The 20,879-nt window shown below is 47.0% G+C and overlaps 1 protein-coding gene across 2 annotated transcripts; it reads left to right on the top strand.

The window, feature by feature from the left end:
- Positions 1 to 668: 668 nt before the first annotated feature.
- WRAP53 (WD repeat containing antisense to TP53) lies at positions 669 to 19,981 on the top strand. 2 transcript variants are annotated; one of them, XM_080680779.1, is made up of 11 exons: positions 669 to 814; positions 943 to 1,347; positions 1,516 to 1,614; positions 1,874 to 1,985; positions 17,691 to 17,779; positions 17,976 to 18,066; positions 18,173 to 18,305; positions 18,860 to 19,068; positions 19,244 to 19,347; positions 19,481 to 19,615; positions 19,722 to 19,981. In XM_080680779.1, the coding sequence occupies exons 2-11, from the start codon at positions 944 to 946 to the stop codon at positions 19,963 to 19,965; spliced, it is 1,620 nt and encodes a 539-aa protein (XP_080536905.1). In that variant the 5' UTR covers positions 669 to 814; position 943; the 3' UTR covers positions 19,966 to 19,981. The 2 variants fall into 2 exon arrangements, with proteins under 2 accessions (XP_080536905.1, XP_080536906.1); XM_080680780.1 differs by having other exon boundaries at positions 696 to 1,347.
- Positions 19,982 to 20,879: the final 898 nt, after the last annotated feature.

Consider the following 20,879-nt stretch of genomic DNA (forward strand, 5'->3'; position numbering starts at 1 on the left):
AGCCAACGGCGTGAGGACAGAATTTGTGGAAACCATTTTGGAAGACTCCTGCCATTGTATCCAATTTGAAGGTGGAAGGAAGAAAGCCTTTGTACTTGCTGTTCCCTCTGCCTGGAACACTTCTCTCCCAGATAGTTGGACAGTTTCTTTTCAGCTAAAGTGTCACCTTTTAGGAAGGCTTTTATTAAGATCCTAATCTAATGTATTTCCCCTAATACTCTGTATCACACCATCTTGCTTTATTTTCTTCACAGCCCTATTACTATCTGAAAATATTTGTTCCTTGCCTTCAATACACAGCAACGTAAACTTTAGTCTACTATCTTATTCACTGTTTTATTTCCCAGCGCTTAGTACAGTACTGGGAAGCAACTAAACGCTCAGTAATAAATATTTATTTAATGAATGAAGAGATGAAAGTCTGAGGAACTTGGCGAGAAGGAAAAGTTCAAATCCTGTAAAATCAAGCATGGCGCTAGCGCCCTCTGCAGCTGAGGTGGGAAGTAGGCGTTTTAAGAACGACCGCGGGAGCTCTGGCATTTCTCGCCCAAGCAGACGCTTTCAGATTACAACTCCTAGTAGCCACTGAGAGCCCCACGGCTTCATGGGAATGGTGAATTCTGGTCCCGCCCCTTCCGTGGGTCGCCCGCGAAACCTGAGCCGAGATGCGGAGGTCCAATCGAAAGGTTGTCCCAGATCTCGCGAGAGGACCAACCCGGCGAAGGTCCGCGGTGCTTTCAACATTGGTGTCCCAGCTGCTACTTTTCATTCCCGGGGTCTTCTGCCCCCTCTCGGGAGAAGAAGGGAGGCACAGGTAGGTCTCTTAAGTCGGCTTCCGGGATCCTGGTGCATTTTGAAGCGGAGCGGCCGGAGCAGCCTGCTGGCAGCCAGTGGGAAGAGGGCTGCCTGGCCGAGGCTAATGCCTGCCGCGCTTCCTCTCAGTATGAAGACGTCCGAGGAACTACCGTTAGCTCCCTACTGCCTGTCTGCAGACAAGGCCCCAGCTTCAGCCCGTCTCTCGCCTCAAGCTTCCCCGATGGATAAAAATACGGACCCAGAACTGATGCCATTGACATCCGAAAGGGATGATCCGCCCCGCGTGTCCCCGGATCCCATGGCTGGCTCACCTGTATCCCAGGAGCTGGAGGAGGGGGACCCAGCTTCTCTCTCCACTTCCCTGGAAACAGGGTTTTGCACTCCTAGTGAATTGAGCCCTGGAATCAAGGAGCAAGAGCTTTCTGAAAATGTGAGCCTTCCTGCAGAGGAAACGAACAGGCCAGAATTGGGGCCTGGAGAAGCCATGGAAGGTGTGTCTGAGGAGCCTGTTCCTGAGGATGAGGGTTCCACGTAAGTGGTGATGGCAGTTGACTGAGGGAATCCGAGGACATTGGAAATCTGAGATGCATGGAAGTGTGAGATACATACCTTATCCTCCAGCCCTTAGTCCCAATTCTCCAGGCCTATTTCCTCTTTGCTTTGGCGACTCAGGTTTGTTGTCCCCCATCTTCCTTCCAGCACTTGGAACTACAGCTTCTCCCAGCTACCTCAGTTCCTCAGTGGTTCCTGGTCAGAGTTCAGCACCCAGCCTGAGAACTTCTTGAAAGGCTGTAAGTGGTAAGGAAAATGGGGCAGGGAGATAAACACACCAGAATGTTCACCTTCAAATACCCCATTTATCTGGGAGAAGGATTCACCAGAGGTGGGAGTAGGAGTAAGAATCCCTCTTGGACGGAACTTCACTTTCACCTAGGATTTTGTCTTCTACTTTCCTCAAGGTCTTGGGGGGCTTTACTCCCTAGACGTAGGCTCAGCCCTAGCCCTACACTTGGAAAATGTAGGTCTGTCTAGCTTTCTAACTTTTGCCTACTCCTAGGGCCCCTGATGGTTCCTGCATCTTGACCAATAGTGCTGATAACATCCTGCGGATTTATAACCTACCCCCAGAGATGTACAATGAAGGGAAACAGCTGGAATATGCAGAAATGGTAAGGCTAAGGGCTAAACCAGCCCCTTCACCAGACACTGAACATCTTCTTCATCATGAATTTCCATAGGTAACATTTTTTACCCTAAATTCTGAAGTCCTTTATTTATTTTTATTTTATTTTTTTAATTGATTTGAGAGAGAGAGAGAAACATCTATTTGTTGTTCTACTTATTTATGCATTGAACCTGCAACCTTGGTGTTGGGAGGACGCTGTACCCAATTGAACTAGGGTATAAAGTCATTTAAAGAGATATTTGTCCCCTTTTTAGTCAGGAATATGTGTTTTCCATAAAAGAGTAGTGAATTTCTAGTGACAGTACTTAACTGACTTACAGATTTTTTTATTTTTAAAATTTTATTTTAATGGTATTTTATTTTTTTGTTAATCCTCACTTGAGGATATTTTTCCATTGATTTTTAGAGAGAGTGGAGGGGGAGACACAGAGAGAGAAACATCACTATGTTGATTGGTTGCCTTCCACACGGGGATTGAGCCAGCAACTGAGATACGTGCCCTTGACTGGAATTGAACCTGGGGCCCTGCAGTCCTCAGGTTGGTTGATGCTCTATCCAAACCAGCTAGAGCCAGGTTTTTTTGAGAGTACATTTATTAAAGCTGGGCACAATGAAACAAGGAAGGGCTTAGGATAGAAGAAGCAACAGGAGGGAGCCTAGGCGGGGCTGCTGTGGCTCTCTAGAAATGTTATAGGAAAGAAATAGTCCTAGGCAGGGCTGCTTTGGCTCACTGGAAAGTCCGAGAAAAGGAACCTTGGAGACAGGTTGAGGTGGTTAGCCAGGATGAACTGCTGCCCATTGCTCCCCTGGTTGCAAGTCTTGTGGGGACCCTTAGAGTTTAGGAGATGCATGCCTGAGAAGGAAGAAAGGTGTGGGCGTGCTCCTGAGAGGGAGAGTGCCGACAGATATTTATTAAATGATTACCAATATATCAGTTACTGTGTGGTGCTGGGATAAAGTGAATGAGACAGATGAGCTGGTTTGCTCTCTTGTTTGGGAGATAAACAACAAACATGCAAACCAATAAATAAACAAGTTCATTACAAATTATAATAAATGTTATGAAGGAAGTAAACAGAAAGAGGAGAGAATAACGAGAAGTTACCACTGAGATAAAATGGTCTGGGAGCCCTGGCTGGTTTGGCTCAGTGGATAGAGCGTCAACCTGCGAACTGAAAGGTCCCAGGTTCGATTCTGGTCAAGGGCACATGCCCAGGTTGTGGTCTCAGTCCCCAGTGAGGGACTTGCAGGAGGCAGCTGATCCATGAATCTCTCCCATTGTGGATGTTTCTATCTCTCCTTCCTTCCTCTCTGAAATCAATAAAAAAATATATATTTTTTAAAAATATATTTTATTGATATTTTACAGAGAGGAAGGGAGAGGGATAGAGAGCTAGAAACATCGATGAGAGAGAAACATCGATCAGCTGCCTCCTGCACACCACCCACTGGGGATGTGCCCGCAACCAAGGTACATGCCCTTGACCGGAATCGAACCTGGGACCCTTCAGTACGCAGGCTGACGCTCTATCCACTCAGCCAAACCAGTCAGGGCAGAATTCGTTTTTCATGGTCCAGGCAAGAAATGGTGGCTTGGGCTAGGCACGTGGTCTGCAAACTGCAGCTCGCGAGCCACATGCGGCTCTTTGGCCCCTTGAGTGTGGCTCTTCCACAAAATACCACGGCCTGGGCGAGTCTATTTTGAAGAAGTGGCGTTAGAAGAAGTTTAAGTTTAAAAAATTTGGCTCTCAAAAGAAATTTCAATCGTTGTACTGTTGATATTTGGCTCTATTGACTAATGAGTTTGCCGACCACTGGAAAGATGGGGAGATGTGGGTGGATTTGAAGTATATTTTGTAGGACTTGGAGGTCAATTGGATGTCGAGGTGCAGAGAAGGAAGCAGTCAAGTGTGGTGTCCAGGTTTTGCTGCCAGATGGATGGTATGATTTACTCAGAGCAGGAAACAGGGATATAAAAAGGTATTGGGACAAGTCAAGAGTTTTTAGGTACATGAAATGTGAAATGTAGAACTAAGGGGAGAAATTGGGGCTAGGGATATACTTTGAGAAGTGGGAGAGCATGTAGATAGTATGTTGTGTCTTGAAAATGGATTCAGTCTCAAGAGAGAGTATAGATGGAGAAGGAGAAGGCTCAAGCAGAGCCCTGGGCGTTCCAGCATATGGAGGAGGAGTGCAGAAGAAATTACAAAAATGGAGGCAAAGAGTCATGCCGAATGCTGTTGAAAGTAAGCAGATTTAGAGAATAACCCAAGAAGACATTAGTGATCCTGACAAGAGTACTTTCAGAGGAGTGATGGAGGCAGAAGCCGATTAGAGTGGGTGGGAGAGGAAATATAGACAACTTCCTTGGAAGAGTTTTCTTATGACAGGAAACAGAAATGGAATGGTGACCAGAGGGACTGTGAGTCCAAAAGAGGGTTAATGGTTGCTTCAGTGATGTCAGGAATAACTCCAGTAGACAAGAATTGGTGCTCTAGGAGAGAGAAGGGTTAACAAAGTCACTGGGTGAAGACAGGCTCCTGAGGACATTAGAGGTCTTTGATAGGTTCAGAACAATTCCTTGCTGTAGAAGGAAAGGCAGAAGATGCAGTCAGAGGCACCTGTTTGGTGTTTGGAAGATTTCAGTGTCTCTCTGTTGGCTTCTCAGTGAAGCATAAAGGGAGCTTATCAGATGAAGGAAGAGGGCCTGTGGGCAGAGAGCAGAAGGAGTGAAGGATAGGTCCTAGAGAGCAGAAGATCAAAACCACCAAAGAAAGGGGCAGTATTGCTCATCCTTGCCCAGTGCTCACTAGAAATGTGTTGCCATTCATTTAAAGTCAAACCAATTAGCGTGGTTATGCATCTTTCCCCAGCAAGTTAATTGACCATCTGAGTTTGTAAGATGAGGATGATAATAATAACACTCACCTCACAGAGCTGTGAAAATTAAAAGAATTAAAGTGCTTAAAACAGTGCCTGACATATAGTAAGCACTAGTAGTCACTGATATTAGTTGAGTGCAAACATGGAGGATAGTCTGGTTGGGGTTTGTCAGGGGAGAAAGACAAGCGTGTCTTTTTTAAAAAAATATGTTTTTATTGATATTTAGAGAGAGAGGAAGGGAGAGGGATAGAAAGATAGAAACATAGATGAGAGAGAAACATCAACATTGATCGGCTGCCTCCTGCACACCCCCACTGGGGATCGATCCCACAACTCAGGCATGTGCCCTTACTGGGAATGGAACCAGTGACCTCTTAGTTTGTGGGTTGATGCTCAGTCACTGAGCTACACCAGCCATGATGTAAATATATTGTTGATGAAGCTGATTAATTGTGGTAGAAATGGCAGAGCAAGCGAGCAGGATGGGTTGGAGATGGTAGCCATAGACTGTGGTGGTGACAAGGCCCAGGACTCAATTATGGTGTCAATTATAGCTGTGGGTGCTAAGGAGGTGAAGGAATGGGAAAGGCCATGGTATTGGATGGATGCATCATTCTTTCATTGATTCGTTTATTCAACCCTATACCTATTTTTTTTTTTAGTACATTCTATGTACCAGGCCCTGTTTTAGAAGCTGAGGATTAGTCAAACAAAAACAGGCAAAAGTGCCGAAACCGGTTTGGCTCAGTGGATAGAGCATCGGCCTGCGGACTGAAGGGTCCCGGGTTCGATTCCGGTCAAGGGCATGTACCTTGGTTGCGGGCACATCCCCAGTGGGAGGTGTGCAGGAGGCAGCTGATCGATGTTTCTCTCTCATCGATGTTTCTAGCTCTCTATCCCTCTCCCTTCCTCTCTATAAAATATCAATAAAATATATTTTAAAAACAAAAAACAAAAAACAAAAAAAACAGGCAAAAGTCACCCTGACCGGTTTGGCTCAGTGAATAGAGCGTCGGCCTGCGGACTCAGGGGTCCCGGGTTCGATTCCGGCCAGGGGCATGTGCCTTGGTTGCAGGCACATACCCAGTGGGGAGTGTGCAGGGGGCAGCTGATTGATGGTTCTCTCTCATCGATGTTTCTAGCTCTCTATCCTTCTCCCTTCTCCCTTCCTCTCTGTTAAGAATCAATAAAATACATTTGGAAAAAAACACACAAAACAGGCAAAAGTCCCTGTCCTTGTGAAACTTATATTCTAGTGTGGGGAACAGGCAACTAAAAAAAATAACAAAGTAAAATATATATATAGTACTTGGGCTAGGGTGGTGTTGAGAGATGGAGGGATGTGGATGCATTTGAAGTATCTTTCGTAGGACTTGGAGGGCAATTGAATGTGGAGGTGCAGGGAAAAAAAGCAGTCAAGGATTATGTCCAAGTAATTTTTTTAATCCTCACCAGAGATTTCATTGGTTTTAGAGAGAGAGGAAGGGAGAGAAACTTCAATGAGACAGAGAAACCTATACTCGCCCAGCCTGTGGATCAAACCCGCAACTAGGTATGTGCCCTGACTGGGAATTGAACCCGCAACCTTCTGGTGTGTAGGATGACACTCCCACCAACTGAGCCACCCAGCCAGAGCTGACCTCACTATTTAGATGACATTTGAGCAGAGATCTGAAGGAAGGAAGAGAGTGAACCAAGCTGATGTTTTGGGAAAGAATACAGTGGGCAGAGAGAATAGCAAGTTCAAAGTCCCAGTGGAAGTGAAAGTCACCAAGAATAACAGGAGTATCTCTAGGGAGTGAGACAATAAACCAGAAGATAAAGCCTCAGTGAATGAGGGAGGATGACAAAAAGTGGGGAGCTAGATTGATGGCAAGAACTGGAGAGAAGCTAGAGTTTGGAGAAGTGAAAAGATTTAGAAATTACAGTGGGGAGCACAGTTGACACACATCTCCTGTCCTTGAGGTGTGTATTGGGGAGAGGGGGTGAGAATTAAAGAAATTCTCGGTGGCTTCTTTAAAGAAGAAGGGTGTCAAGCTCTGGGGATAGTCCTAAATGCTTATCCAGCATGCAGCTCTGTAAGATTGAAGGCTGCAGGCCTTTGAGTTCTCAGTGCAAAATTTATGGCACTCCATACCCTGGTTCCTGGAACAGAAACCAGTGGTGTCTCAGGGTTCAGGTCCTGGCCTGTGTGGCTCAGTTGGTTGGAACTTCATGTTGTATACCAAAAGGTTGCGGTTTCAATTCCTGGTCAGGGCACATACCTAGGTTGAAGGTTTGATCCCCAGTTGGGGTGCATGCGGAAGGCAACCAATTGATGTCCTCTCTCTCTCTCTCTCTTTTTTCTCTCTCTCCCTCTCTCCCTCCCTCCCTCCCTCCCTCCCCCTCTCCCTTCCCCTTTCCCTCTCCCTCTTCTTCCCCTGTTTCTAAAATCAATAATCACATTTTCAGGTGAGGATTTAAAAATAAAAAAGAAGAGTTCAGGAGCAGGGATAGTTAGATGAGACACTGAATATATGGGAGGTTGAGAATTTATTGTGCAAACTCATTTAAGAGAAATAGGAATGTTAAAAAGGAAAAAAGTCATCATTAACCACTCTATAAAATTCAGCCCTTTAAATTTCTCTACGTTTTTTTTTTTTTTTTAAGCTTTGTACAAGTACTGAAGCTCTTTATTTTTTTTTTAAAATATATTTTATTGACATTTTACAGAGAGGAAGGGAGAGGGATAGAGAGCTAGAAACATCGATCAGCTGCCTCCTGCACACCCCCCACTGGGGATGTGCCCGCAACCAAGGTACATGCCCTTGACCGGAATCGAACCTGGGACCCTTCAGTCCGTAGGCCGACGCTCTATCCACTGAGCCAAACCGGTTTCGGCAGCACTGAAGCTCTTTAAGTGGATGTAATCCTGTAGTAGATAGTTTGGTATACACATGTACTGCTTTTTTTAAAAAATAATCATATCCTAAATGTTTTTCATGGTGCTTCAGTCTTTTTTTTTTTTTTAAATATGTTTTATTGATTTTTTACAGAGAGGAAGAGAGAGGGATAGAAAGTTAGAAACATCGATGAGAGAGAGACATCGATCAGCTGCCTCCTGCACGCCCCCTACTGGGGATGTGCCCGCAACCCAGGTACATGCCCTTGACCGGAATCGAACCTGGGACCCTTCAGTCTGCAGGCTGACGCTCTATCCACTGAGCCAAACCGGTTAGGGCGGTGCTTCAGTCTTTTTTTTTTGTGTGTTTTTTTTTTTTTTTTAAATAAATCTTTATTCAGATTATTACAATTATTTCTCCTTTTTCCCCCCATAGCTCCCCTCCACCCATTTCCCACCCCACCTTCTGCCCTTACCTCCCCCCCACTGTCCTCATCCATAGGTGTATGATTTTTGTCCATTCTCTTCATGAACCCCCCATACCCCTTTCCCCCTGAGAATTATCAGTCCACTCCCTTTCTATGCCCCTGATTCTATTATATTCACCAGATTATTCTGTTCCTCAGGTTTTTAATTCACTTGATTTTTAGGTTCACTTGTTGATAGATATGTATTTGTTGTTCATAATTTTTCTCTTTACTTTTTTCTTCTTCCTCTTCTTTAAGAATACCTTTCAGCATTTCATATAATACTGGTTTGGTGGTGATGAACTCCTTCAGCTTTTTCTTATCTGTGAAGCTCTTTATCTGCCCTTCAATTCTGAATGATAGCTTTGCTGGGTAGAGTAATCTTGGTTGTAGGTTCTTGCTATTCATCACATTGAAAATTTCTTGCCACTCCCGTCTGGCCTGCATAGTTTCTGTTGAGAAGTCAGCTGACAGTCGTATGGGTGCTCCCTTGTAGGTAATTAACTGTTTTTCTCTTGCTGCTTTTAATATTCTCTCTTTGTCTTTTGCTCTTGGCATTTTAATTATGATGTGTCTTGGTGTGGTCCTCTTTGGATTCCTTTTGTTTGGGGTTCTGTGGGCTTCCTGGACTTTTAAGTCTATTTCTTTCACCAGGTGGGGGAAGTTTTCGGTCATTATTTCTTCAAATAGGTTTTCAGTATCTTGCTCTCTCTCTTCTTCTGGCACCCCCATAATTCTGATGTTGGTACGCTTGAAGTTGTCCCAGAGTCTTCTTACATTATCTTCAACTTTTTGGATTTTTTTTTTTGCTTTTTGCTTTTTCGCTTGAGTGTTTTTTGCTTCTTTGTATTTCAATTCTTTGACTTGATTCTTGTGTTCCTCTATTCTGTTTCTGGGTCTCTGTATAATATTTTTTATTTCAGTCAGTGTATGTTTAATTTCTAGTTGGTCCTTTTTCATATCTTCGAGGGTCTCATTATATTTATCGGCCTTTTCTAGGATATTCTTAAAAAGTCTTATAACCGTGGTTTTGAATTCTATATCCAGTCGTTTGTTTTCCTCCATTTCTTTCATTTGTGATCTGATTCTTTGACCCCGCATTTTTACTGATTCCCTGAGTTGGTAAGGTAGATATTTGTGCTAGGTTTCCAATATGGCCCAGTGGGTCTGCTTCCCCAGTTAACCTGAGGTGGACACTCTTGGTGCACCCCTTTGTGGACTGTGTGTACAGCCTTGTTGTAATTAAGTCTTTATTGTTGTTGGTATCACTGGGAAGAATTGACCTCCGGGCCAGTTGGCTGTAAGGATCAGCTGTGTCTATGCTGGGAGAAGTTCGGTGCTGGAGACAGCCTTATAGGATTAGACTTGCCAAATTGCAATAGCCTCTGTGCTCAGCTTGGATGGGGTGGAGTCTCAGTCTTGGCTTCCTGTCAGCCTTGCCCTTGCGCGCATGTGCGCTTTCAGTCCTCCGCCTTCCCCAGCTCGAGTCTCCGCCTGAGAGTCCAGACTCCCCCCACAAGAGCGTGGGTCCCCAGGGGCTCGCCTGGAACCGGGGTTCACTGCAGTCAGAACTGGGGCACAGTGCCGTCAGGAGCCTCTGACTCCCCTCCACCAGGGAAAGCCCGCGGCAACCTCCGCAGCCCTTGTGCGTACCGGCGCGAGCAGGCTTTCAGTCCTCCGCCTTCCCCGGCTCCCGAGTCTCCGCCCGAGAGTCCAGACTCCCCCCACAAGAGCGTGGGTCCCCAGGGGCTCGCCTGGAACTGGGGTTCACTGCAGACAGAGCTGGGGCTCAGTGCAGTCAGAATCCTCTGACTCCCTTCCACTAGGGAAAGCCTGTGGCAACTTCCGCAGCCTTTGTGCGCACTGGCCCGCGCGCGCGCGCGCCTTCAGACCTAACTGGGATTCAGTGAGGTCGGAGGCTTCCTTCCCCCTTCCGCCAGAGAAAGTCAGCCAGGCTCTCAGCCACCCTTCCTCTCTGCGCGCACAAAGCCCCTTTGCCGTACCTCCAATTCTCTGTGAGCTTTTCTCTTTGCTTCTAGTTGTAGAATTTTCACTCAGCCAGCTTTCCTGTGGTTCTGGATGGTGTCCGTTCTGTCTTTTAGTTGTAGTTTTGAAATTGTTGTGCGAGGCAGCAGTTTAGGTGCTTACCTATGCCGCCATCTTGGTTTCTCCCGGTGCTTCAGTCTTAATGGTGTGTGATATTGCACTGAGTGTCTCTGATAGATAATTTTTTTACCTATTCCTCTGTTTTGGACATTTGGGTTGTTTCTAGGATATTTATATATAAATTTTTCAGTGAAGTGTTTTGATGAAGATTCTTTTCATAAGAGAAATTTTATGAGTAAGAAATACCCTAGGTCAAGCAGTATCAATATTTGTTTTGGCCCTAGATGGTTTGCCTCAGTGGATAGAGCATCGGTCTGCGACTGAAGGGTCCCAAGTTCAATTCCAGACAATGGCACATGCCCAGGTTGCAGGTTTGATCCCCAGTGGGGGGTGTGCAGGAGGCAGCCAATCAATGATTCTCATCATTGATGTTTCTATCTCTCTCCCTGTCCCTTCCTCTCTGAAATCAATAAAACTACATTAAAAAAAATACATATATTTGTTTTGTGTGTCTTGTGATAGAGATAGCCCATTTGTTGTGAATGTTTTTGTGTTTTTTTAAAATGCTGTTAGCATTGTGGGTGTACCAGTTCTAGCCCAACCTCATTCATTAGATATTCCCTTTTTAAAGTTTACTGTTTGGAAATGGATAAAGTTTATATAGGTAGGGAAATTAGAGAGTATTTTTGGGGTATATCCATATACTGCTTCTTCCCAACATAGTTTCCCAATAACTCTCCTCCCTTCTCTCCCATTTCTAAAACTCTTATTCCCAACTCCCCAGCCTCTTTTCTGAGAACTCTTCCTCCCTGTGGCACTTGCCTGAGGCATTTACTTCCCTCTTGCCTTCTCCAGAGAAGACTGTGCATCCTATGTGCCCTACGTATTTCTTTGGGGGGAGAAGTTTCTTTGGGGGGAGAAGGGAGCCCTCATTCCCAAATACTATATCCAGATAATTGTCCTTTCTCTTGGTAAAAACTTTTCCTTTGAGGCTTCTGCTGTCTGATTCTCCCACACATCCTCACCAAGGACATTGGCACCTCATAGCCCTCCTGTGAACCCCAAGTCCTTCACCATCTTGATGAATTCGGGTATTCAAACCAAAAGCCAGGGTCTCATCCTTTAATGTTTTCCCAACCCCCCCACATCTAATTAATTACCACATCCCATCAAATCTACCTAATCTTTCTGATCCATCTACTTCTCTATTTTACTGCCTCTACTTTAATCCAAGGTCCCATTATTATGGGCCTTATGTTACTGAAACAATCTCCTGTCTTCATTTGCTCATTAAAACATTATTTAGCCTGGTCTGCAGGGCTCAGTGGTTGAGTGTCAACCTATGAACCAGGAGGTCATGGTTTGATTCCCAGTCAGGGGACATGCCTGGGTTTCGGGCTCGATCCTCAGTGTGGGGCATGCAGGAGGCAGCTGATGAATGAGTCTCTCTCATCGTTGATGTTTCTATCTCTGCCTCTCTCTTCCTCTCTGAAATCAATAAAAATATATATTAAAGAACACACAAAAAATATTACTTAGCCCTGGCCAGTGTAGCTCAGTTGGTTGGAGCATCGTCCATGCACCAAAAGATTGCAGGTTCAATTCCTAGTCAGGGCACATATCTAGGTTGCGGGTTCGATTCCCGGTCGGGGCGTGTACGGGAGGCTACCTATCGATGTTTCTGTTTCACATTGATCTCTCTCTCTCTCTCCCTCCTCCTTCCCCTCTCTCTAAAATCAATAAACATGTACTCAGGTGAAGATTAAAAAAATAAAACATTTAAAATACTAGGGCTGAAGCCGGTTTGGCTCAGTGGATGGAGCGTCGGCCTGCGGACTGAAGGGTCCCGGGTTCGATTCCGGTCAAGGGCATGTACCTTGGTTGCGGGCACATCCCCAGTGGGAGGTGTGCAGGAGGCAGCTGATTGCTGTTTCTCTCTCATCGATGTTTCTGGCTCTCTATCCCTCTCCCTTCCTCTCTGTAAAATATCAATAAAATATATTTTAAAAAAATAATAAAATAAAATAAAATACTAGGTGTTGGAGAAACAGTGGCGAGCAAGACAGACATGGTTCCTGCCTTCTCAGATAGGTACGAGGCAGAGTAAGGAGCACAGAGGGCTATAGGATCATGGAGCTGGCACCTTGCTCAGCTTGAGGGGTTAGGGAAGGCTTCCCAGGGGAAGAAGCATCTAAGAGACCTGAAGGCTGACTAGGATTCAACCAGAAGTTGGGAGAGGTGAAAGAAGAGTATTACAGACTTAGACACTAGTATGCGTGAAAGCCTGCTGGTTGAGAGTATGGTGAGTTGGTACCTTCTGAGAAGTGAGAGCCAAAATAGTAGGATGTAGAGATTTTTAAGGAGTGAGTACTGAGAGGTGAGCCATGAGTGGTGGATGGGGTAGACACCTGGTAAGGGAAAGCTTTGTAAAGAGGGGGTTTTATACTGAGGGTTATGAAGAGTCACTGAAACATTTTAAGAAAGTGACGCTGTACAGAATCCCAATTTAATAAGGTCTGTAGGGCCTTTTTTTTTTTTTAAAATATATATTTTATTGATATTTTTACAGAGAGGAAGGGAGAGGGATAGAGAGCTAGAAACATCGATGAGAGAGAAACATCGATCAGCTGCCTCCTGCACACCTACTGGGGATGTGCCCACAACCAAGGTACATGCCCTTGACCGGAATCGAACCCGGGACCCCTCAGACCGGAATCGAACCCGGGACCCCTCAGTCCGCAGGCCGATGCTCTATCCACTGAGCCAAACCGGTTTCGGCTCTGTAGGGCCTTGATGTGGCTGTAGTGTGGAAATGAGAATGGATGGGTAGATTGGAGTGTGAGGGTACAGGGAGGCCTGGAGAACATCTAGAGTTTTGCAGAAATGCTAGCAAGAAGGCAGTGGCTCCATGTGGCATGAGGGAAGTGGACAGATGCAAGATAACTCTAGGAGGTGGAATTGGCAAAATATATTGGGCTGGACCAGGAGTGGAAAGGCAGAAAAGAGGAAGAGGAGTCGTCGTCATTCAAGCTGGTGCTGATTTCAGGCTTGAAAATCGGCTGTGGAGCCCAGGAGGGACAGCAGGCTTGAAGGTGGCAGGTGCTGGTCCCTTAGGGACAAATTGAGTGTGAGGTACCTGTGGGATAACCAAGTGGAGCTTTCTACCAGGCAGTTGAATATATGGGTTCAGAATAGAGAAGTGGAAACTGAAGTCATGGCTGGATGACATCACCCAAAGTTAAGCAAATAACTAACAAAGGACTGGTCCAAATGATTTAAAGATTTCCTTCAAATCAGTAAGAAAAAGACAAAAGCCTAGAAGAAAAATGAACAAAAATTATGAAAAGGCATACTTAAATTGCTAATAAACAGATAAATGTCTCAAAAAAACCCACATAAATGAATGTCTAACCTTAGTAGTATGAAGGAAATGCCAATTTATACCATTTCACAGCCTTCAAACAGAAAAATTTAAGTCTGGCAATAGCAGCAGGATGCAGAGCAACAGGCACTCTCATGCAGTTGGTGGAAGAGTGAATTGGGATGAGCCCTTTGGGAAAAAAATGTGACATTATCTAGCAGAGTTGGCAAAGTACATGCCATTGAGCCCAATAATTTTCCTTGTTAGCAGAAGCTACAGAGAAACCCACCCTCTCACATGTGTACCAGAATGTTAAAAAACACACTAGCTAAAAAATGCAAAGACATCAGTGATTGTCGATAGAAAAGGAGAGATGAGTGAAGTACTCTACAGCAGTGAAAATGCATGAATTAGCGCTAAATGTGTCACCATGGTTAAATCTCACAATCACAACCAGTGTGAAATCATTAATATTAAGTTTAAAGGCATGCAGGACAGTGCTATACATTGTTTTTCCTTTTAATACATTTTTATTGATTTCAGAGAGGAAGGGAGAGCGGGAGAGAGAGATAGAAACATCAGTGATGAGAGAGAATCATTGATCGACTGCCTCCTGCTTGCCTCCCACTGAGAATCAAGCCTGCAACCCTTGACTGGAATTGAACCTGGGACCCTTCAGTCCGTAGGCAGACACTCTGTCTGCTGAGCCAAACCAGCTAGGGCTACATTGTTTTTTCTTTGTATAAATATACAGGCAGTCCTTGGGTTACTTCGGACTGGATGTAAATCGTTTTGTGGTTATGTTGCCATCTCCCATTTATTTAAAAAAATAAAAAAAAGTTCCGTCATTTCGACATATGTACATATGTGCTTTATGTTTTTTGTTTTTGTTTTTCAGGCTACAGAGTTTTATTTAAAAACTAGAGGCCCGGTGCATGAAATTCGTGCATGGGGAGGGGGTGTCCCTCAGCCCAGCCTGCACCCTCTCCAATCTGGGACCCCTAGAGGGATGTCTGACTGCCCGTTTAAGACCTATCCCATCGGGATTGGGCTTAAATGGGCAGTCGGACATCCCTCTCACAATCCAGGACTGCTGGCTCCCAACTGCTCGCCTGCCTGCCTTCCTGATTGCCCCTAACTGCTTCTGCCAGCTTGATCACCCCCTAACCACTCCCCTGCCAGCCTGATTGATGCCTAACTTTTTGCCCCTAACTGCCCTCCCCTTCAGGCCTGGTCACCCCTAACTGCCCTCCCCTGCAGGCCTGGTCACCCCTAACTGCCCTCCCCTGCAGGTCTGGGTCCCTCCCAACTGCCTTTCCCTGCAGGCCTGGTCGCCCCCAACTTCCCTCCTCTGCCGGCTTGGTCACCCCTAATTGCCCTCCCCTGCAGGCTTGATCGCCCCCAACTGCCCTCCCTTGCAGGCCTGGTCCCTCCCAACTGCCCTCCCTTGCTGGCCATCTTGTGGTGGCCATCTTGTGTCCACATGGGGGCAGGATCTTTGACCACTTGGGGGCAGCCATCTTGTGTGTTGGAGTGATGGTCAATCTGCATATTACTCCTTTATTAGGTAGGATAGAGGCCTGGTGCACAGGTGGGGGCCAGCTGGTTTGCCCTGAAGGGTGTCCTGGATCAGGGTGGGGGTTCCCTTGGGGCATGGGGCGGCCTGGGCGAGGGGCCTGTGGTGGTTTGCAGGCCAGCCACGCCCCCTGGCGACCTAAGCGGAGACCCTGGTATCTGGGGTTTATTTATCTTCTACAATTGAAACTTTGTAGACTGGAGCAGAGCCAAGCCTTCTGCTTGCTCAGTGGTGGCAGCCATTTTTTGGGGGGATTTATGTATCTTCTATAATTGAAACTTTGTAGCCTTAAGCAGAGGCCTGGGCCGGCCAGGGTGTGCGGAAAGCTTGGCTTCCTCCATCGCTGTGGGCAACCCTAGCCTCCTGATCTTCCAGCTCCGTGGCTGCCGCCATTTCTGTTTGGATTTATGTAACTTCTATCATTGAAACTTTGTAGCCTTGAGTGGAGGCCTAGGCCAGCAAGGGCAGGCAGAAAGCTTGGCTTCCTCCATTGCCGGGGAAACCCAGCCTCCCTCCTGCTCTCTGTGGCCATAGCCATCTTGGTTGGGTTTATTTGCATATTCGCTCCTGATTGGCATGTGGGTGTGGCTTGTGGGGTGTAGTGGAGTGATGGTTAATTTGCATATCACTCTTTTATTAGATAGGATCTTTGTCTTTCTTTACACCAATTGCTTTATGTTTTTTATTATTTATTTACCACAAGGAAAGGTCAGGAATTGTTATCTTTCTTTAAATTTTTTTTTCTGTTTCACTTCATTACTGCTGTGTATGTGCTCCATGTGAGTGACGTAGGTGCTTATGTAGGTGGGTTCCGACTTATGGCGAAAATCGCGTTACGTCATGCCATAGGAACGGATCTCTGATGTAACCCGAGGACCTACTATATTCCTAAAGAAATTCATGAGAATGCTAAATTCAGGATAGTGTTTTCCTCTGAGGGAAGGTTTCATTGGGCTGAAGTTTTAACTGTTTTGTATATTTTATTTCTTAAGCTGGGTGAAAGAGTCACAGGTATTTGTTTGTTTTTAATACTTTGCATATTTGAACTTTTTGATTTTTTTGTTTTGTTTGTTAACCCTCTCCTTAGGATATTTTCCATTGATTAAAAAAAATATATACATGTTTTAGCCCAGCCGGTGTGGTTCAGTGATTGAGCATCAACCTATGTTTTTATTGATTTTTAGAGAGAGAGAAAGGGAGAGGCATAGAGAGATAGACACATCAATGAGAGAGGAACATCATTGGTTAGTTGTTTCCTACACACCCCCCACTAGGAATCGAGCCAGCAACCCAGGCATGTGTCCTGACCAGGAATTGAACAGGTGACCTCCAACCACTGAGCTACATCAGCCGGGCCCATTGATTTTTTTTTTTTTAGAGAGAGTGAAAGGGATGGGGAGAGACAGAGAGAGAGAGAGAGAAAAACATTAATGTGAGAGAGACATATTGATTGGTTGCCTCCCAAAAGTGGCCCAGCTGCATGAGCCCAGACCTGGGGCCAGGATCAAACCTACAACCAAGGTACATGCCCTTGACCGGAATCAAACCCGGGACCCTTCAGTCCTTGGGCTAATGCTCTATCCACTGAACAAAACTGGCTAGGGCTGTTTAATTTTTTAAGGGCTCAAGTGGCACCTAGTAGATGCTTAGTAAATATGCATATCATTGCCCTAGCTGGTTTGGCTCAGTAGATAGAACATTGGCCTGTGACCTGACTGGTTTGGCTCAGTGGATAGAGCGTCGGCCTGTGGACTGAAAGGTCCCAGGTTCGATTCCTGTCAAGGGCATGTACCTTGGTTGTGGGCACATCCCCAGTAGGAGGTGTGCAGGAGGCAGCTGATCGATGTTTCTCTCTCATCGATGTTTATAACTCTCTATCCCTCTCCCTTCCTCTCTGTAAAAAATCAATAAAATATATTTTTAAAAAACACACAACAACATCGGCCTGTGAACTGAAGGGTCCCGGGTTTGATTCTGGTCAAGGGCAGAATCGGTTGTGGGCTCGATTCCCAGGAGGGGGCATGCAGGAGGCAGCTGATCAATGATTCTCTCTCATCATTGATGTTTCTCTCTCTCTCTCCCTCTTCCTTCCTCTCTGAAATCAATAAAAAACATAAAAGAAATATGCATATTATTGGTTGGTTCTTTGTTGGGATATTATTTATTTTTTCTTCTCTGAGTGTTTAAAAAGCAAAAGGATGAATGTGTATGACTTTTGGTGGCCCAAATCTGACATTAAAGTATGAGCTGACCTTTGAATGTTGAGATAAAGATTCTGTTCTTCATATTGATCCCATCTGCCCTCTCCTGCCTGGTTATATGATGACACATGGTCTCCCTCTGCCGTAAAAATGCTGGAGGTCCAAGATGCCTCCCTTCCCTGCAAGTGACCTAGGCATTCCATCTCTGTCCAGGTCCCTGTCCTTCGGATGGTGGAAGGCGATACCATCTATGATTACTGCTGGTATTCTCTGATGTCTTCAAGCCAGCCAGACACCTCCTAGTAAGTGAAGTCCTTTGCCTCTGCTATCCCCCCAACAGTTTCAAGGGGGATCCTCTACTGAGAGAGAGTCAAGGGCTGCCCAGGGATTCTGGGAGGAGGAAAGCTTGGTGTGCCCTTCAGGTGTGAGCTGAGAGGGCCGGTCAGTTGGCTTCCCACCCTGATAGCAGCAGGGCCTCAGTGTCCTTGTTGTTCTCAGTGTGGCCAGCAGCAGCCGGGAGAACCCAATTCACATCTGGGATGCATTCACTGGAGAGCTCCAGGCTTCCTTTCGCGCCTACAACCACCTGGTAGGGACCTCCTGCCCAGCCTCGGCTTGTCCTGGCCCAGCTTTCCTTCCTTGAGGACAAATTACTTGCTTTACGAGGCCTATTTTCGGTCCTTTCCTCCTCCCAGGATGAGCTGACGGCAGCTCACTCACTCTGCTTCTCCCCGGATGGCTCCCAGCTCTTCTGTGGCTTCAACCGGACTGTGCGTGTCTTTTCCACGGCCCGGCCCGGCCGTGACTGTGAGGTCCGAGCCACGTTTGGTAAGCATCTGTGCTTCTAAGAGAGGAAGCAAGGAAAGGGCACTGCCATGTGCAGAGGGGCCTTGTGTGAGCCAGGGGACCACATGTTGGAGTGTGTGTGCCACATCCTCCTCCGTACAGCCCTGGCAGGCAGGTAGTGCCTAGTGGGCAGAGGAGAAAACACTCGGAGGGCATGAAACTTTCCCGAGGTCAAACCGGTGAGTAAAGAGCTTGTTCACTCTGAGCCCAGTTCCTGTTGGTTGTGTACCTTTTGGTCTCCAAAATCTTAGTATCGCTAGGAAATTGGAGGTGAAGCTGATTCTATTTTACTACAAGCCTTCAGCTTTCCATTCCTTTCAGGAAAAACAGATTTGAGAGGAAAGAAGTAGGTCTTAGGCATTTAGGTCCTTTGCGGGGGTTTGGGGGGAATAGGAGGATCTTGTGGCAGATGGGGTGGGGGAAATACTGAGTTCTGGCACATGGGCTCTGGGACAGGAGACAGAGGTGCACCTCTGATTAGCCCGGTTAATGTCAGGTGCCGCTGCTCGCTCCCCCACTTTGTTCCTTCCCTTTAGCAAAAAAGCAGGGCCAGAGTGGCATCATCTCCTGCATAGCCTTCAACCCAGCGCAGCCCCTCTATGCCTGTGGTTCCTATGGCTGTTCCCTGGGTCTGTATGCCTCGGATGATGGCTCCCTTCTCGCCTTGCTGGGAGGGCACCGAGGGGGCATCACCCACCTCTGCTTTCACCCTGATGGCAACCGCTTCTTTTCAGGAGCCCGCAAGGTAGGAGTCATGTCCTGAGATCCCAAAGGGCAGTAGGCAGGAGTGGGGATGTAGGCTGATATGTTGGGGGATAGATGTGAGAAAAAAATCAACCCAAGCTAAAGAAGTGCCTGTAAAGCTTGAGGGAAGCAGAGATGTTTGGGTGGTGCTCCAGGCCCCTGTTCTATGTCTTCAGGATGCTGAGCTTCTGTGCTGGGATCTCCGGCAGCCTGGTCGTCCATTGTGGTCCCTGAATCGTGAGGTGACCACCAATCAGCGCATCTACTTTGATCTGGACCCGTGAGTGACCGTGGGTCCTTCCTTCCCAGGGCTCCAGTGCCCCCTGTGGCCTAGATTCGAACCCCTGTTCGAATGAGGATTTCCTGGGCCGGAATGATGACTCCATGCCAGCAAGCCTCTGCTCTCTCCCCAGGACTGGGCAGTTCCTAGTGAGTGGCAGCACGAGCGGGGCTGTCTCTGTGTGGGACACCGGCGAGGCTGGGCATGAGAGGAAACCGGAACCTGTGCTGAGTTTTTTGCCTCAGAAGGACTGCACCAATGGAGTGAGGTCATACCACAGATCTTGGGGCTCGGGTTGGGAGGGAGGTGAATTGCAGAGGGAGCAAGCATCCTCTCTCACGGTGTTGACAGACTCTGCTTGTCTCTTCCTCCAGCATGCACCCTAGCCTGCCTCTGCTGGCCACTGCCTCTGGTCAGCGTGTGTTTCCAGAGCCCATGGAGAGTGGGGACGAGGGGGAGCAGGAGGTGGACCTTCCCCTGCTCTCCATGCGCCACGTCCACCTTGAATGTCAGCTTCAGCTCTGGTGGTGTGGGGGGGGCCCAGACACCAGTATCCCTGATGCTCAACAGGGTGAGAAGGAACAGGGAGGGACAAAAAGATGGGGTGAGTTTATATAAAAAGGTTTTATATGATACCAGAGTCTCTGTGTCTGTTTGGGAAGGCCAATGATGGAGAGAGGGTTGGGGCGGGGGTATGTTATTAGTGGGCTCCCTAGTCCAGCAGCAGTGGGAATTGGCATATTGTTCCTAAAACCAGGGTTGAGAGGTGGTACTAGGCAGGAGCCAATGGGACTACTGAGCTTGGTGTGAAGTCAAGTAGTGGGGTTGGGGCTTCATGCCATTGACTGGTTGGTTGCTAGGCAACTTGATAAACGGAAGAGGGGGGAACCTGTTTGAAATCTCACTCCCAAGGTGGGGTGGCAGGGGTCACAGTGAGCGTGGCTGAGCAGGAGTGGCAGGAACTGTGTGTCAGACTGCTGGGCGTGACTATGTGAGACTGTGCAGATGGTGACAGACAAGACACCCGCTCTCTCTTGCTCAACACTAATTACCCTCATCCAGCAGCAGAGGGACCATTAGTCAGTCCTGGGAGAAGGGGAGCAGAAGCACCCCCCTCTCCTCCCCTGACCCTCCCCCAGGAGGCCCTGAGTGAGTAGCCAGAGTCAAGGACACATGAGAAGAGTAAAGGTGCTCAAAGACATACACGTCACATTCTGTATTTCCGTTAGATGCAGGACAAGGGTGAGAGTCCTTCATTGAGCAGTTGTTACTGGTGTTTCTCCATTTATCTGCTCTGTCTTTGAGGGGGGGCAGTATGTTATTTCAAGCAGCAGCTCCCCCCCCCACCCACCCCAACACACACACCTTGCCAAACACTGAGATGGGGAGCTATGAAGGGTTACTGTCACCAGGAATCTGAAGAGACTGTCAGTAGGGGGGTTGATTTTGGACCTCAAAATCAAAGGGAAGGGACTGAAGGCCTGTCACAGCTCGAAAGGGGAGAGGAATGTCACCTCTGCCCAGAGGTGCTG

The sequence above is a fragment of the Plecotus auritus genome, assembly GCF_963455305.1.
Source record: "Plecotus auritus genome assembly, chromosome: 7".
NCBI classification, from domain to species: Eukaryota; Metazoa; Chordata; class Mammalia; order Chiroptera; family Vespertilionidae; genus Plecotus; species Plecotus auritus.